The sequence below is a fragment of the Symphalangus syndactylus genome, chromosome 7 (assembly GCF_028878055.3).
Source record: "Symphalangus syndactylus isolate Jambi chromosome 7, NHGRI_mSymSyn1-v2.1_pri, whole genome shotgun sequence".
NCBI lineage: Eukaryota > Metazoa > Chordata > Mammalia > Primates > Hylobatidae > Symphalangus > Symphalangus syndactylus.
In genome coordinates, this window is record NC_072429.2 from 69652874 (window position 1) to 69670908 (window position 18035).

At 45.9% G+C, this 18035-nt stretch overlaps 1 protein-coding gene across 3 annotated transcripts; it reads right to left on the reverse strand.

The window, feature by feature from the left end:
* Positions 1–127: 127 nt before the first annotated feature.
* MCM4 (minichromosome maintenance complex component 4) lies at positions 128–17688 on the reverse strand. Of its 3 annotated transcripts, none has more exons than XM_063643329.1 (17): positions 17573–17688; positions 17352–17435; positions 16886–17050; positions 16351–16514; positions 16161–16262; positions 15709–15804; positions 15527–15622; positions 13541–13679; positions 11851–12071; positions 10773–10893; positions 8236–8495; positions 7416–7781; positions 6823–6950; positions 4975–5182; positions 3091–3199; positions 2225–2358; positions 128–1383 (listed from the first exon to the last, which is right to left on the reverse strand). In XM_063643329.1, exons 2-17 carry the CDS (start codon positions 17419–17421, stop codon positions 1291–1293), a joined length of 2472 nt encoding a protein of 823 aa, XP_063499399.1. In that variant the 5' UTR covers positions 17422–17435; positions 17573–17688; the 3' UTR covers positions 128–1290. The 3 variants fall into 3 exon arrangements, with proteins under 3 accessions (XP_063499399.1, XP_055142447.1, XP_055142448.1); XM_055286472.2 differs by having other exon boundaries at positions 3091–3319; XM_055286473.2 differs by having other exon boundaries at positions 3091–3319; positions 17552–17638.
* Positions 17689–18035: the final 347 nt, after the last annotated feature.

Consider the following 18035-nt stretch of genomic DNA (forward strand, 5'->3'; position numbering starts at 1 on the left):
GAAACGAGATTTGTTATATTATGGTGTTTTTTATGACCTATAAAATACTTACCCCTACAAATTTCCATGAATGTAGTGGTTAGTAAAGCTTTTTTCTTACTGAAAAATAATGCCAGATAACCAAGTATTATTCCTTCTATCATTTATTTAGGAAAAAGTTTTACATATTAGGGTAAAGGGGTAGAAGTTAACCTACAATCTAATAATCTCCAATCACGCATTCCTGATCTAATAGTAGCCATGAGAAAAAACCTCTAGAAAGAATTATACCTCTCAAAAAATAAAAAATAAAACAAAGGCTGGGTGCAGTGGCTCACACCTGTAATCTCAGCACTTCTGGAAGTTGAGGTGGGCAGATCGCTTGTGCCCAGGCATATCGCTTGCAGCTTGGGCAACATGGCGAAGCCCTGTCTCTACCAAAAAATACAAAAAGTAGCTGGGCATAGTGACATACACCTGAGCCCAGGAGGTTAAGGCTGCATTGAGCCGTGATTGTACCAGTGTACTCTAGCCAGGGTGACAGAGTAAGACCCAGTCTCAAAAAAAAAAAAAAAAAAAAGTGCCATAAAAAAGAAAGGCTCTAGCCCTTTACCACTGAGGTGATATGCCCTGGCTGTGCCTATTATCAAATCCATAAGCATACTGATGATGGCCAAGAGAAAGTCCAGCACACAAACCATGCCCCAGACTGCATCCGTGCATACACAGAGTAAAAGCCCTGCTGCTATACTATAAAATGGCACTTGAAAATAATCTCTACAGTATGTTTGAAAATTGGCATAGTTTTTTTTTTTTTTTTTTTTTTTTGAGAGTCTCACTCTGTTGCTGAGGCTGGACTGCAGTGGCGCGATCTTGGCTCACTGCAACCTCTGCCGCCTGGGTTCAAGCAATTCTCCTGCCTCAGCCTCCTAAGTAGCTGGGATTACAGGCGTGTGCCACCACGCCCAGCTAATTTTTTGTTATCTTTAGTAGAGACGGGGTTTCACCATCTTGGCTAGGCTGGTCTTGAACTCCTGACCTCGTGATCCACCTGCCTTGGCCTCCCAAAGTGCTGGGATTACAGGTGTGAGGCACTGCGCCCGGCCAGCATAGTATTTTTATTTATAACGTGAAAAAAATGAAAACAGATACTTCACTACAAATATTGAACTCAAGTTAGAAAATTTTTATGCAGCCAAACCATGACTTTAAGCTCTATTTACACTGATGGCGGCCAACTGAGATGCAGACCACACCCATGTGGCGTGCAGCAAGCAGGACATGCAGGCAGCCTTCCTTGCTCACAAGGCTTCAGAGCAAGCGCACGGTCTTCCCAGTCACCGTCAGGAAATCATCATCTGCCAGGGCACGCAGTGCTTCTTCAAACATATCTTTAGTAATTGCCTGTGGGGAAGAGAAAGAAAATAAATATTTTACACGTCAAGTCCCTCCTTTACCTGTTAGAAACACAATAATTATAATGTTAAAGTACCACCCAGAATCTTTCTCTTTTTGGTGGCTGTACACATACCTTATGCTCTAAATCAGGAGTGGAGTGGCCAGATGGTCCATATGGTAGACTTGGCATCTGTATAGTCCACGTTGTAACTATCAACTCTGCCCTCTCAGTGACAACACAGCGACGGAAAGTGGACCAGCACTGAAAGCCTGCATAGTTCTTTTCACTAAACAACTACCTTACTTATTTAAAAAAGGACACCCAAATATTTCATACCTAAAGCAAACTTATAACAACTACGAAAGGGGCATAACAATTTTTTCTTTCTTTTTTTTTTTTTTTTGAGATGGAGTTCCGCTCTGGTGCCCAGGCTGGAGTGCAGTGGTGGGATCTCAGCTTACTGCAACCTCTGCCTCCCGGGTTCAAGCAATTCTCCTGCCTCAGCCTCCTGAGTAGCCAGGATTTCAGGTGCTTATCACCACACCCAGCTAATTTTTGTATTTTTAGTAGAGACAGGTTTTCACCATATTGGTCAGGCTGGTTTCAAACTCCTGGCCTCAAGTGATCTGCCCACTTCGGCGTCCCAAATGAGATTACAGGTGTGAGCTATGGCACCCAGCCAAAAATTTTAATTGTGATTATTTCTTGATGATGGCTTATGGTTCATCTTCCTTTTCTTCATTCTTATCTGTATTTATTATTTAATAAATATTGGAAAAAACCCAAAAGCAATATTAAGGAAAAAGAGAAAGCTCTATCAAACAAAAAATACATATAAACACTTACTATGTCAGATTGTCCCCGAATATCTTCAAAAAGTTGCTGGTATTTTAGAGCTGGTGTTTTGCCCTTAGATAAAATAAGCTTTTTCAATGCTTCAGCTAATTCTTCTTTCCGTTTACGAGAGGTGGCACTCATCCCTGATTAAAAAGGAATCAATGAAAACATTTTTGCTATTATGAAATGAAATGTTTCAAATTCTCAAAAATATTCCTTTAGTAGTATCACGTAGAAAGATAAGGGGACAGGGGCTGAGTACATTTGAAGGGAATGAGTTTTGAATTATTTGGAATTTTCTGTAAGCCACTAGCTGCTGCTTTCTGTTAACGGTCTACACATCTGTGCAGCAAGCAGCTGCTGCTAAGAAACAAATAATTTCTCTAAAATGGGTTAACAAAACTTCCCAGACAGTCAAGGAGACAGAATCTCCTTAAAACTATACACAAAACTGGAATTGAACAATGAGAACACACAGACACAGGAAGGGGAGCATCACACACCGGGGCCTGTTGTGGGGTGGCGCGGGGGAGGGATAGCATTTGGAGATATACCTAATGTTAAATGACAAGTTACTGGGTGCAGCACACCAACATGGCACATGTATACATATGTAACTAACTTGCACGTTGTGCACATGTACCCTAAAACTTAAAGTACATATATATAAAAAAAAACTATACACAAAACTGCATATTTTTATCAAGATAAGATTAAAGGGCAACTTTCATCAGATTCTCAAAGGGGTCCTAATCCAAAAAAGGTTAAGAACTTCTGTTTCAAATGATTTAACTGTTAGCGTAAATCTGACATATGAACTACATACATATTGAAATAATTTTCAAAAGCTTTTCTGTTCACTGAAAATAACGAACCTGTAGTAAGAATAGATATGTCCACGATGCCAGTCCGGGGATCAGTTGCAGACTGCTTCAGAGCTTCCCGATGGAGGCGTTTGGCCTCTTCCACATCAATGGCTTCAACCTTGTTAGACAATCTTACTTTAGCATGGGCTTCTGCTAAGCGGATTAATGACTCTAGCTGTCGAGGGTATGCAGAAACCATTCCCCGGCTACTGCCAATCTTCCTCATGTCTACATAAGCCTATTGTAGGTAGAAAAACAAAAGCAAACCTCCTTGGTGACAACTTTAGTTTTGTGGTTGAATTTTGAACACTTAGGCTTCCGTTAAGTAAACGGAACTCAGATATGGTCCTGGGACCAGAGCTCATCAAGTGGTAGAGACTACACAGACAGACCACAGAAATTGCAGGTGAAGACATCAATGTGCAGCGTGCAGTGGTGGGTGAACATATTCCAACTGGGAGATGCTTGGGAAGAATTCTTGGAGAGGGTGGCATCTAACGTAGCTCTGAAGAACTGAGACGGGCATGGTGTGGCAGAGGAAAGGGATGTGGCATGTGGGGAGAGGAGCAGGCTGTGAGCACTCATGGGGAGAATCAATCAGGGCCTGTCTGGGAAAAGTGCTCACATGGGGCACAATGGGGCACATAAGGATTGCTGGGAGAATGCTGCAAAAGTAAGTTGTATCAATTTCACATATAGATGACACGGTCTTATTTCTTCATGAACAACCCCCAAGACCATGACACATAAAAAAATTACATAATGTCTGTAACTTTCATCTTAGAATTTTTGGGAGCTCAGTTAGGATGTAAAGCTCATCAAAGCACCAGGAACCTTCTTAATATCACAATGCTTGAATAACCTAATGTGCACTTCAGCTCATGTACAAGGATGCTGAAAAGTGAACCTAAAAGACTGCTCATTCTGTTTTTTACAAGCAAAAGGAAGCTTACAGAAACTGGATGACTTTTTCAGTTTCCAAATTACTACGTAGTGTTGCCTCTATTTGAAACCAGGTCTTTGATCTTAAATTCACTATGCTTGTAAGTATTTAAACATATAAAGTGTGTGTACCACCTACATAAATGAACTATTTCCCCCTTTTGCAACATTTGGAAAAGTCAATTTTGCAATATGGGAGGAAACAATAAACAGTTATAAAAAATAGTATACTGCTGGGCACAGTGGCTCATGCCTGTAATCCCAGCACTTTGGGAGGCCGAGGCAGGCGGATCACGAGGTCAGGAGATCGAGACCATCCTAACACAGTGAAACCCCGTCTCTACTAAAATTACAAAAAATTAGCCGGGCGTGGTGTCGGGTGCCTGTAGTCCCAGCTACTCAGGAGGCTAAGGCAGGAGAATGGCGTGAACCTGGGAGGTGGAGCTTGCAGTGAGCCGAGATTGCGCCACTGCACTCCAGACTGGGGGACAGAGCGAGACTCCGTCTCACACACACACAAAAAAACTATATTATTCTTAGGCCAGGCATGGTGGCTCACGCCTGCAATCCTAACACTTTGGGAGGCAGAGGCTGGCACATCACTTGAGGTCAGGAGTTCAAGACCAGCCTGGCCAACACGGTGAAACCCTGTCTCTACTAAAAATACAAAAGTTAGCCGGGAGTGGTGGTGGGCACCTGTAATCCCAGCTAGTAGGGAGGCTGAAGCAGGAGAATCGCTTGAACCCAGAAGCACAGGCCATAGGCTGCAGTAAGCCGAGATCAAGCCACTGCACTCCAGCCTGGGCAAGAGAGCCAGGCTCTGTCTCAAAGCAAGGAAGAAAACAGTATGTTATTCGTAACAAAATAATTAATATTTTAAAGGAGATGACTGGTCAATTACATGACTGCTGTGGGCTACAGGCACAGTAAGCCTTTTTTCAGCAGGGTTACCTCGATGAGAGCCTGGCTGGCTTCCTCACTTAGCCGCGGCATGATGGTGCTGTGCGCGTAGGCAATGTAGTCCTTCAGCACCGCCATGTCCAGGAGCTCCTCCTCCGCCTGCTCCTCGCTCTGGTAGTACAGTGCGACCAGGTGGTGAGCCAGACGCCTGTCATAGGCTTCGTCCTGAGGGTCCAGCATGAGGAAGATCAAATCAAACCTAAGAAAACAAAGTAAAAATACTGTTTTTCCAGCACCTTGTGAGGCCGAGGCGGGTGGATCACCTAAGGCTGGTAGTTTGAGACCAGCCTGGCCAGCAAGGTGAAACCCTGTCTCTACTAAAAATGCAACGATTAGCCAGGAATGGTGGCATGTGCCTGTAATCCCAGCTACTCGGGAAGCTGAAGCAGGAGAATCACTTGAACCTGGAAGGTGAAGGTTGCGGTGAGCCAAGTTCGCGCCACTGCACTCCAGCCTGGCGGACAGAGGGAGACTCTGTCTCAAAACAAACAAACAAACAAAAAACAACAAAAAAACTGTTTCCTAGTTGAGACACCAATACACTTACAAACGACGTACTAAAGACTGCTTGAGTACCACAGATGTGCAGTGAATGTGCACCCTGGGAGCGCCCCCAGGGAGAAGCATCTTTGCCTGGTGTGGAAAGGGCCTTCGTGTCCATCCACTCACCCCATTCATCCTGTGCTGTCCCTAGCCCTTAGGTCGGCCCAGGGAATGGCTGGGGACCAATCAGCTGAGTCAAAGGAAGTCTTCCCTTAGGGAAAGGTTACTATAATTTTGACGATGGAAAGTTTTTTTTTTTTTGAGACAGAGTCTCGCTCTGTCGCCCAGGCTGGAGTGCCACTCAAGCTCCGCCTCCCGGGTTCACGCCATTCTCCTGCCTCAGCCTCTCCGAGTAGCTGGGACTACAGGCGCCTGCCACCACACCCGGCTAATTTTTTTGTATTTTTAGTAGAGACGGGGTTTCACCGCAGTCTCGATCTGCTGACCTCGTGATCCACCTGCCTCGGCCTCCCAAAGTGCTGGGATTACAAGTGTGAGCCACCGTGCCCGGCCTGTTTTTTTTTTTTTTTGAGACAGAGTCTCACTCTGTAGCCCAAGCTAGAGTGAAGTGGTACGATCTCAGCTCACTGCAATCTCCACTCCCCCAGGCTCAAGCAATTCTTGTGCCTCCTCAGCCTCTCCAGTAGCTGGGATTACAGGCATGTGCCACCACACTGGGCTAATTTTTTGTATTTTAGTAGAGACGGGGTTTCATCAATTTGCCCAGGGTGGCCTCAAACTCCTGAGCTCAGGTGATCCACCCACCTCAGCCTCCCAAAGTGCTGGGATTACAGATGTGAGTCACTGTACCTGGCTAACAATGGAAAGATTTGAATGAAAACACATTCAACTGTTTTTTGGGGAAAAAAAAATTTCTGTCAAAAAAAAAGAAAAAAAAAGCAAGCAATTAAAACCTAAAATCCATTTATGAAAAATGTCCAATATTTGTAGTGGGGCCAAGTGAAGATTATATGATTGCACTTTAATAAATCTAACTTTTCAGAGCCTCATCTACTGTACGGAGTTGTTCTCTGTTGATTCTCAGCAGTGGCTTTAGGACTAAGGGTAGTGAGTGACAGCCATGTGAAAACGGCATGGGAGGGAAACATCCCAACTGCTTCAAAAACAAATGAGAACACACATCATCCTTGTTGTGAAAACTCTTGACCAACCAAATTTGAAACATCTTGATAAGAGTGAAGAGTTTCCATTAGCAGTTGCTGAATCTTAGTAGCTCCTTTTCAATCTCACCCTGAATATTCTACAAATGAACAAAATAAAAATCTGTTTTAATACCTTGATAATAAAGTATGAGGCAGCTGGATGTTTTCAATGGTTGTTTTTTTAGGATTCCACTGAGACTCAATGGGATTTGCTGCTGCCAGGACAGAGGTGCGCGCATTGAGCTGACAGATGATCCCAGCCTATCAGAGAAAAGAGTGTGGTTAGAAGCCTCTCCCTGACGCTGGCAATTAACAAGCCCCGTCTTCGCCCGGCCACCTACTAAACCCATATTCCCTCTACTGCGTTTCTACTGCCTGAGCCATGTTGCCTTTACTGACTTCAGCAGTTCACCTGGATAAGCCCTGTCCTCAGATTCATGCCAAGGACTGAGTTTAGATGAATGTGTGCTATAACCACATCTTTCTCAGGAAGCAGGCACCTTGCAAGAGCTTTAGGACAAATTCAAGGCTAGTACAGCAATAAAGACAAAAACATGATAACCTGTAGAAGACATGTTGAGATTTAGCTGAAATATGATGTGAAAAGCACTTATCAATTTCCCTAAATTAGAACCAAGGTAGCACAGCACAGTTCCACAGATGCTGTCTTTCAAGGGTCCTCATAATTTAAACATGTCCACGTTCACGGTGGAGAAGGTGACTCACCTTTGCAATGGACAGAGTCTGCTGCTCCATGACTTCATGCAATACCGATCTTGTACTTTCATTCATCTTGTCGAACTCATCGATACAGCAGATGCCGTTGTCACTCAGGACAAGAGCACCTGTCTGCAGGACCAGCTGCCTTGTCTCAGGGTCTTTCATTACGTACGCAGTGAGGCCAACTGCACTGGAGCCCTTCCCAGACGTGTACTGGCCCCTGGGGACGAGGTTGTACACGTACTGCAGCAGCTGGGACTTGCTGGTACCAGGGTCGCCACACAGCAAAATGTTGATCTCAGCCCGAAATTTGCCCCTTCCAGTGTGACTAAAATCCTTCCTTGTCCCGCCAAAGAGCTGAAGCAAAATTCCCTAAATAATCAAACAGACATGCCTAAACATTCATTTTCTGCACAGTAACTGAGATGTAGTTTAAACTTTAGAGGTACTTTTCTCTCTTATAAAGAACTACAATTAAGAAATCACAGGAAGGTATAAAAAGGCTCATGAAAGTGCTTGATATGCTCTAAGTGATCACTGACCAATTCATCAGCACCTATCATTACGCCAGAATGGTGGCCATGCAAGTCCCTATTCTGACACTGTGTGGCCTCTTCTGTTTAGAAACCTAAGTTTAGACCAGAGATGAGGATAAACAATGCTATGATTCTTCTCAACCAATGGCAAATCAGGTTGCCAGCACTTGCTCTAACAGGCCACAACTCTGTCCTTTATGGCAGATGGCTCGAGTGACGGAGTAGATGTTTATACTATTTGATCCCAAAGAATTGTAAATCCCAACCCCTAGTTTAAAATCCACTGTTACCTTCTTTATATCTTCATGTTCATAAATGCTTGGAGCCAAGGCTGAAGCAAGCCTCTCATAAATGTCTGGTTTCCTGGAAAGTTCCTTAAGCAATTCCACACGTTTCTCTGAAAAAAGTTTCTGTTCTGCTTCTTCATCAAGGCCATGCAGACGTTTTGCATCCGTTTTCCGATAATGAATGACATCAATGTGGGTTTTGTAGACAGACTTCACATTACTCACTCTTGGATTGACTCGAATAGGCACAGCTCGATAGATGCCTGAGGGCACAACCAGGAGATGCACTTTTACCTTCCCGTATCTTCCTCCGAGGGGCTCAGCAACCAGCATAGGCAATAGGTGCACTTCAGAGTGAGGCACCACGCCGGGCTGGCCCTGGAAAGGGTGAGCTCCAAATGACCCTCCCAAGCCCAGGACTCAGACCCACATTGCAAAGCTCCCGCCCGCTATAAGCAAGCGGGGAAACAGCAGCAGGAAACAGACAAGCTCGAAAGAACCAAGGTGGCTCCTGTCTATAATCCCAGCACTTTGGAAGGCTGAGGCAGGTGAATCAGCTGAGGTCGGGAGTTCGAGACCACCCTAATCAACAAGGAGAATGCTGTCTCTACTAAAAATACAAAAATTAGCCGGGCGTGGTGGCACATGCCTGTAATCCCAGCTACTCGGAAGGCTGAGGCAGAAGAATGGCTTGAACCTGGGAGGTTGCGGTTGCGGTGAGCCAAGATCGTGCTATTGGACTCCAGCCTGGGCGACAAGAGTGAAACTCCGTCTCAAAAACAAAACAAAACAAAACAAAACAAAAAAAAGAGAGAAAGAACCCAGGTTTCTGCAAATGATAGACCCAAGGATGTGTTCACCTGGGCCCACTAGTCAGCACTGCTGCAGGGCAACTGTAGCTACGTGAGCACGCCCACGGGCACACAGTCACCCTGAGGGTGAAATGGAGCTGCTGTCTGTGCTTCTAGCTCAATGCTGGGTTTGCGGTTGTTTTTAATAAGCAGTATTTTTACTTCCCTAAGTTGAATGTACAGAATCTGCCTAGCACTTACTTGACTGCAACAAAATGCTAAAATCCTCCAGTCATTAAAACTAGACTAGGTACCCCCAACCCGCCCACCACCCCCGACAAAAGCATGCAAATCATGCATTCTTCTGGAAGCCAGGCTCCCCACGTACAGAGGTCTGATCTGATGTTCGTCTTTTCTGGATTTCAAACCAGAAGGCTTTAACTCCAGGCTGATTCCTGCAGCTTTTGGAGAAAGCCCGGCCTTTCCCCGTTATAGCTATCTCAACGCAATGGCACAGAGCACTGTCCTTGTTTATTTAGTGGGTCAGTGTAATTCTTGTTTAACACAACAAACCTGTTTACACACATTCTTAGAATACACACTATTCTTCACACCAATATAGGCTAGGGATGGACAATTATGTTTAAAGTGGCCCAGGATGATTTATCTCACAGAGCAGCACTGATACTTATTTCACATCTACACAGCACTTTCCACAGCCCCTTGGCCCCAAATACTCTCACACATGTATCATCACATTAACTCCACTTTGTAGGTGAGGAAACTAAAATATTGGACTAAATACTTTATCAAAGGTTTCAGGGTAGCAGGACTGGAAATGCGCACGTCACTCACTGAAGACTACGCATTCTTTCAAATTCTCAATGACTTCAAGTACTTTTACAACGGAAGATTGCCAGTGATAACTGCGGGACTTCACACTGGGGAAGAAACAGGGTGAGCACTGCCTCGCTGAAGACAAGAGCCGATGGGTGGTGTGCCCCAGGCCCTCCGCTCAGGAGCAGATTTAGGCACTCTGTGAACGTCGCCACCTTGCCCATCAATGAAGAACCGTGCTGCCATCAACACTCCCTTGCCCCCAACCAAAATCCATTGTGACTCTACAGCATCAAAAGGAAGACTGCCACACTCATGTGGTGCTGTGCAAAGAGCACTCTTGTGGCAGCAAGAGGAGACCTGGGTCCTGATTTACCGTGGCATCTGAGCTACTGCTATCTATGCATCCCTGAACCTCAGCTTCTACGCATGGAAACAAGTCACTCTGACCCATTCTTCTCTGTAATAAACGTTAACCCTTGGCTATACGTTTGGGAAATGAGTAAAAATTACTCAAAACTCCAGCATTAGTGAGTAATACTTCTCTGAGCTGATGGCATAACTCGAACTTTACCCATACAAGCCTGTCTGAGGCTGCTCTCTCATGATGCCAACAGTAGTGACTTGAGACACACACAGCTCCAGGACACTGAGGTATCAAGAGGCAAGTGACCACACGAACCATGAGCTCCAACATTCAAGTTTGGGAAGAACTGAACAATTTCATACTGCTGGGCCGTGGTACTCAGTAAAAAGGTGGCAGATAAAGCGGGCATATACCCCACAGTCTCAAATACAAGCATTGACAACTGGAGGCAGAACCGGACCTATGACCAAGTCCAATGACTCACTAAAGCACAGCATTGAAAGCAAGACAGACATGCTCAAGTGCTGGTGCAAACCTACTCTTACCTGTAACATTCACTCTGTCCCCAGGCTGGACCTTGTCAACGAGATCATTGTGAGCAAACAGGATGACTGTGTGTGGTGTCTGCCCGGCAGGCATGTCTTCCGGAGACTCCTGAAGCTTAATCTGAAGGGCAGCAAACAGAGAACATGTGGGCCACAAAGAGAGTGCAGGGGGACAAAATCTGCATGTCTTTGTACTGCTTTTGCCATGTAAGGCTGCAATGCATATCCCCGCATAAATGATTGTCCATGTTTCTCATTATTTCTTTAGAAGCTGCTTCTTCTAAAGAAGTTGCTGCAGCAGACAGCAACAAAACAGGGGAAGGAACGTAGGGAGCTGCGGTGGGGGAAGCTGAGATGCTTTTCATAAAGCAGGGTCGAGGAAGGCCTTTCCAAACCAGCTACCCTCTGAGAGGCCTAAGGATGCTGGGCTTTTCTCTAAGCCACTTTGGGAGCCCGCAGGATTCTGAGAATAGGAGGCCATGTGCTCCTGGGGAGCAGGGTGCCTGCCTTTCTGTCTCCAGCTCTCCGTCCCATGCAACATTAAAGAAATCATGCACACACAGTCACAGAAAAACTCAAAATCCTGTCCTCCCACATCTTTACACTTACAATCATGGTAAATAAGCAATTTTCTACCTTCCCCTCACTTTTTTCTGTCATTTTAATAACTTCACCTTAAAATTTCATGAATAGAGAGGAAAAAGACCAAACTTCTTAGACAGTAAAATTTGTGAAAAAATTTCAGAAAAATTCCTCAATCCTTTACACATGGAAAAACTGCAGAATGACATTTAACCAAGAATTCTCATCTCAAACGTTTGAAGCATTTTAGGCCATGAAAATACGGTGTCTCTAACAGACAGTGCTACTGGCAACAGCAAAGGGACAGTGCCCTGAAGCAGGGGCTTTGTGTGCTCTGTGTATTTAGCCCATAGGCCACTAACGAAACCCACAAGACCAGAGAGGGATGGATGCCATTCGGGAAGTGAGGCTCAGGGTCTGAGGGACAAGTTATAGTTGGCCTTTTGAGGATACAGACAGGCAAAGCATAGCCTGGGGGGCCAGGGTGGCTGCGCACCATCTGCTTGTCGGAGAAGAGGGAGCGGTTGTGGATGAGTGCCATGCTGTGGGTGGTGTGGCAGTGCCCGCACACACTGGGCTCTGCAATGCGGCCGCGGTCCATCTCCACCCGGGTCGTGTGGGCACACACTTGGCACTGGAAGAAGGCCTCTTGCATCTCGGGAATCAGCTGGGATGTCCTGATCACCATGCCACTGATGGTGATGAGCTGGTCAATGTCTGTGAGGGGAGAAGAGAGGTCAGCACACCTGACCTGAGGTGCAGAGGTCCAGGAATAGCTGGGATCACAGGCAGGCGCTAGGTGCCCAAGAGTCTGCCTAGGGTGACCTTTCTGTGTCCAGTCGTCTGCAGGCTATGTCTTCAGGAGACTCTCAAGCCCAGCGAACCTCTGGCCCTTCTTCCTCAGGGCCCCTGTCCAGCAGGCATCCCTCGCTCCCTTCTTGTCTGCCTACCCTGCTCCCTGCCTCCTGCCTCACTCACCTGGCCTCCTATATGACACCCTGCTGTGTCAGGAAAAAAGCCAGACAGCCTGGACTGAGTCCTGACCCTAGCCTCTCTGTGCACAATTTTGTGTCCTCTATAGAATGGGGTGGTATCAGCACCTACCCCAGAGCCAAGGACTGAACGTGCCAGTGTACTTCAAGCCTAGTAAGAGCACCTGGTGGAGAAAAAGTCCTCTATACAGTCATTACTATGCACACAGGAGAACCCCTCAGATGGTCTTTCACTCTTGCTCGTTTCCTCTATTATTTGAACCTTTCCTGACAGACAACTTTCCCCTTTGAAGGTCCCACTGCCCCCAACTAATTTCCCCTGCTGGTTTCAGACGAGCTACCCTGTTCTGGCCTGTATTTAGCCACTGCTAGCCGTGAAGATCACCCTATCTTGTCACTGATTCATGAGACCTCTACAATTTTGTTGTTGTTGAGATGGGGTCTTAAGCTGTTGCCCAGACTGGAGTACAGTGGTGCAATCACGGCTCACTGCAGCCTCAACCTGCCAGGCTCAAGTAAGCCCGTCACCTCAGCCTCCCAGAGTGCTAGGATTACATGTGTGAGCTACTGTGCCTTGCTAATTTCTTCTTAAAAAGAGATGGAGTCTCTTATGTCACCCAAGCTGGTCTCAAACTCCTGGCCTCAAGTGATCCTCAAGTCTTTAAAATCTAATTTTTTTTTCTTTTTCTTTTTGAGACAGAGTCTCATTCTGTCACCCAGGCTGGAGTGCAATGGCACAACCTCGGCTCAGTGCAACCTCTGCCTCCCGGGTTCAAGAGTTTCTCCTGCCTCAGCCTCCCGAGAGTAGCTGGGACTACAGGCGTGTGCCACCATGCCCTGGTAATTTTTGTATTTTTAGTAAAGGGGTTTTACCATGTTGGCCAGGCTGGTCTCGAACTCCTGACCTCAGGTGATCTGCCTGCCTCGGCCACCTGAAGTGCTGGGATTATAGGCGTGAGCCACTGTGCCCGGCCAACAGTCATACCTCTTATATCAGAAACTTCAATTAAATTTAAAAAGTATAGAGGGTTCATAAGTATATAGGATAACTGAATCTGTATTACTGTCAATTTATAATCCATCACCTTGACTACCACCACCAATTACTTCTTTCATAATTTCTCGATGAAACAAGAATATTTTCATGTAAGGCATTTTCCTTCAACAAAAGTAATCCTATGAAAAATACATTACCTTCCGGATTCAGGTTTCTCATATTCTTAGTCTTCAATGCGTTGAATGGTCTTACTTGAATCTGATGTTCTAAGATTGAGTCAGGGTAACGGTCAAAGAAGATTTCATTGACAGCCATGTCAAAAGTTGGAATAACTTCCTGTAAAAACAAATATGAAGATGTATTTGTATTCATATCTCAGTGTTAAATATAATAAAGGCATGTCAGATTAGCAGAGTATAAAAACAAGACAACATGTCATGCCCCCAAAGTATTACCCTACAGAATCATGCACGTGCTGTTTTCAAATTTAGGTATGCTGAACTATCTATCTCTGCATATTCTCAATTGGGTTAAATTTGATAATTTATATGAAAGTGCCTTCTTGATGTATACTGGCATATTTTATGCTTTCTATTAGAAGGGAAAAAGATTTTGACCTCACACTTTGATTATTTTCCTTCTAAAATGAAATGATACCAAAGTAGTTTTTTATTTATTTATTTATTTTTATTTTTTTTTGAGACGGAGTCTCGCTCTGTCGCCCAGGCTGGAGTGCAGTGGCGCAATCTCGGCTCACTGCAAGCTCCGCCTCCTGGGTTCACGCCATCCTCCTGCCTCAGCCTCTCCGAGTAGCTGGGACTACAGGCGCCCGCCACCACGCCTGGCTAATTTTTTTGTATTTTTAGTAGAGACGGGGTTTCACCGTGGTCTCGATCTCCTGACCTTGTGATCCGCCTGCCTCGGCCTCCCAAAGTGCTGGGATTACAAGCGTGAGCCACCACGCCCGGCCATATTTTTATTTTTTGAGGCAGAGTTTCGCTCTTGTTGCCCAGGCTGGAGTGCAACAGCATGATCTTGGCTCACTGCAACCTCTGCCTCTGGGATTCAAGCAAGTCTCCTGCCTCAGCCTCCTGAGTAGCTGGGATTACAGGCATGTACCACCACACCTGGCTAATTTTGTATTTTTAATAGAGATGGGGTTTCTCCATGTTCGTCAGGCTGGTCTTGAACTCCCAACCTCAGGTGATCCACCTGCTTCGGCCTCCCAAAGTGCTGGGGTCACAGGCATGAGCCACTGTGCCTGGCCATACCAAAGTAAGTTAAATCATATTTATTCAAATTTCTTAACATATGGTTCCCATTTTACAGATGAGGAAACAGCTTTTGGTTGGCTAAGGAACTTGACCAAGGTTATGCAGCCAGTAATTAGCAAAACCCAGATTCAAAATCCAAGTCTGCTTGCCTCCAAAGACTACACCCAGAGTCAACAGAGCTGATACTTCATTAATAAAAACTGACCTGAGGCTTAGAAGTAAAAGTCTACAGTACAATAAATACATTCTTTTAAAGCAGCACGAAGTATGTAATTCATTTAAAGTATTTCCATTTAAGATAACTTACTTCATGAAACCCAAGGAGCTATCAGTTGTAAGATTCATCGTTTTTCTACATGAGAAACACCGCCAAGTAAACCATAACCTGTCATTGATAGTAATACAAATCCCACTTTCAGGAACATTAAAACGTGAAAAAAAAAAATGTTCATCTTAAAGGAGATGATACATGGTTTTTTTTGTTTGTTTGTTTGTTTGAGATGGAATCTCACTCTGTTGCCCAGGCTGGAGAGCAGTGGTGCCATCTCGGCTCACTGCACCTCTGCCTTCGGGGTTCAAGTGATTTTCCCACTTCAGACTCCCGAGTAGCTGGGACTACAGGCACACACCACCACGTCTGGCTAATTTTTGTTATTTTTTAGTAGAGATGGGGTTTCACTTTGTTGGCCAGGCTGGTCTCGCACTCCCGACCTCAAGTGATCCATTTGCCTCAGCTTCCTAAAGTGCTGGGATTATAGGTGTGAGCAACCACATCCGACCAAAGGAGATGACACTCGGTATCTTAAAGTGTTTGCGCATACTATCTTCATTACTGAGGAATTTCTGTTACTGGAAACATTCTTTCTAGACAATTACTAAAATTCATTAAGGTCAAAGCTAAATTCTTACCTGGGGGTAAGAGACAAGTTGCCTGTACAAATTTTTGTCAAATGATTTGATGTGTTCACAGTTTACATTTAAAAATGGCTCGCCAATAACATTAATCTAGAAAATAAAAGTGAACAAGTTATACTTTGCTAATTTAACTATTTTAAAACACATTAACTTGAATTTAAAGAGTATTTGATTACCTCCCCAAGTCGTTGCATGTATAGAGGTTCAGTAATATCTATGCCAACATTTTCTTCTTCTTTAGCCAGAGGGTCAATAAAACGCTGAAGAAATCTCTTTAAGTGGAGAGAAAACATATTAGGCATATAGCATTTGGGAACAGGCAACTACTAAAAACACACAAAGTTACAAGCATGTCACTATCAGGAGACAGAAATAAATAATATTTTTCTTCCTTTTTCTTTTTTAAAATTTAATTTAGAGATGGAGTCTCACTATATTGGTCAGGCTGCTATCAAACTCCTGGCCTCAAGTGATCCTCCCACCTTGGCCTCCTAAAGTACTGGGATTATAGGTGTGAGCCACCACAGGGGGCCCTTCTAGTCATTATGGCTACTTAGATATAGATTAGAAACACGGTCTCCCAACATTTTCAGAGCCCAAAATAAGAATTTTAATACATATAGCTCACCTGAAAGTTTTCTTTGCATGCTGCCACATTTACATCTGTTCCCCAGATCACAAGTTTTTGGCCTAGAGACTGCTCACTTGCCACTATATCTTCTGCTGCTGCCTACACAGAAAAATATGACAGAATCATGAAAATGGAGTTACCCACATGATATCCGCCATAAGATGGTTTCAGGAGACTGCACACTCACCCCGTCAGACTGCAGATCCACTTGCAGGCCCTTCTGTGCAGAGCCCAGGTCAGGCCTCTGTCTCACAGGTGTGCCCCTAACACCACTTCTTGGGGTTCCCTCAACCCGAGAGCTGGGAGTGCCATATGTCAGTGGTGAACTAACATCAAAGTCAAGAGGGATAGCTATAAAAACAAAATCAGGAAATTCTGGTGGCATATCAAACATGAAATTACAGCATGTTGCCTGTTGATCTATACCATCTAATCACAACAGCAAACTGAATATTTACTGCAACCTGTGGTGGTTGAGATTCTGAGCACCCTTAAATGTTCTATTAAAAAAAGCACCAGAGAAGCTGCTTCCTCTGCTCACTAAGCCCTAAAACTACTATTTTCTTCACTCCGTTCAGCTCCTCCGGTTAAGAACATGCTCACTTAGGTGCAGAGGGGATGATGCTTTAGGCACGACAACTGTTATAAAGCCAGTAAACCTGAGCAGATAAAGCATCAGCTGTGTATCAAGCACAGCATAATCTAGATCTTCAGACACGCACCTGAAGAATGCATTTGGGGAGGGCTGGAAAATAGCACGTCCTGCGCGGCAGGGCTCTGCAGGTCCACTCCAGGCGAGGCTGGCATCGGCTGCAACTCCCCCGTGGAGGTGGAATCCTCGCCTCTACGTCTCTGAGAGGGAGATGACCTGGCATCCTCACTTCGAGCTTGTGTCATACAAAACACAAAAGACAGCCATGAACTTTCAGGCAGTTTCCTGGATTTGTCTGTCCCTTGAGGCATTATGACTCACCACTGAACCAAACCAAACAGAGGCAAATGGGCAATCGAATTAAGCAGCACTCAGGCCACAGCCTGCTGTGGGTGTCTGTGAGCACCAGGCGGCAGCGCCCAGCCGGAGGCTGAGCGCCCGGGGCCCGCGCACCCACCCAGCGTTGCCAGCTGCGGCAAGAGAGAGCAGACGTGGCGGCGCCGGGGGCTGTAGTGGGCCCGGCTCCGGGGACTCACGCGTCTGGGCGGGGATGGTCCTTCCACGCCGGCTGCCGCGGCGGCTCGGGGTCGACGTCGGGGACGACATGGTGCTCGGGGTACCTGCGCGACAAGGACAAGCTCGGGCCGGGCCCGCCTCCCGGCTTCCCTGCCCTGCTCCGCAGCGCGGACGTTCCCGTCGGCTCCGCGCCACGCCCTCCCCCTCGGCACGCGGTTACGGGGGAAAGGCGGCCGCTTACTGAAGCTCGCGGACTCCAGGTCCACCAGGTGGGTCGCGCTCCCGAACAGCGAGACCCAGAGTTCCCGCCGGCGGCAAGGTCGTCTCCGCCCCTGGCGGGGCCTCACCAATCACAGCGACGCTCTTACGTGGCTCCGCCTCCGGGAGGCGCCACTGCGCACCGGTAGGGGGAGACAGTGCCGCTTCCTTCAGCGCCCGTGCGTAAACCAGAAGTAGGCCTCGCTCGGCCCCCCTCGGTCCAGATGGTTTGACCCCCTGCGCGGCCGCGTTTTCGCGGGAAAACTGGGTCCGACAGCACCAGTTCTCGGGGTGTGTTCCTCTAGTGTTGGTTAGGAGGCATGTGCTTCTTTATCCCTTAGGCGTTTTTGGTTAATAAGGACATTACAGATGCATTTGTCATTTAAAGATTTTTTTTATTAAAAAAAATTAAGGACGGTGGTGGGGATGGTCTCTTTATGTTGCCC

What these genes read in the sequence shown, in the direction of transcription:
- MCM4 (XM_055286472.2), bottom strand. Translation starts at nt 17,421, where the DNA reads ATGTCGTCCCCGACGTCGACCCCGAGCCGCCGCGGCAGCCGGCGTGGA. An exon ending in TGGATCTGCAGTCTGACGGG is followed by an intron (nt 16,263 to 16,350) that starts GTGAGTGTGCAG and finishes TTTTCTGTGTAG; the next exon opens with GCAGCAGCAGAAGATATAGT. An exon ending in AACATGAAGATATAAAGAAG is followed by an intron (nt 7,782 to 8,235) that starts GTAACAGTGGAT and finishes TTGATTATTTAG; the next exon opens with GGAATTTTGCTTCAGCTCTT.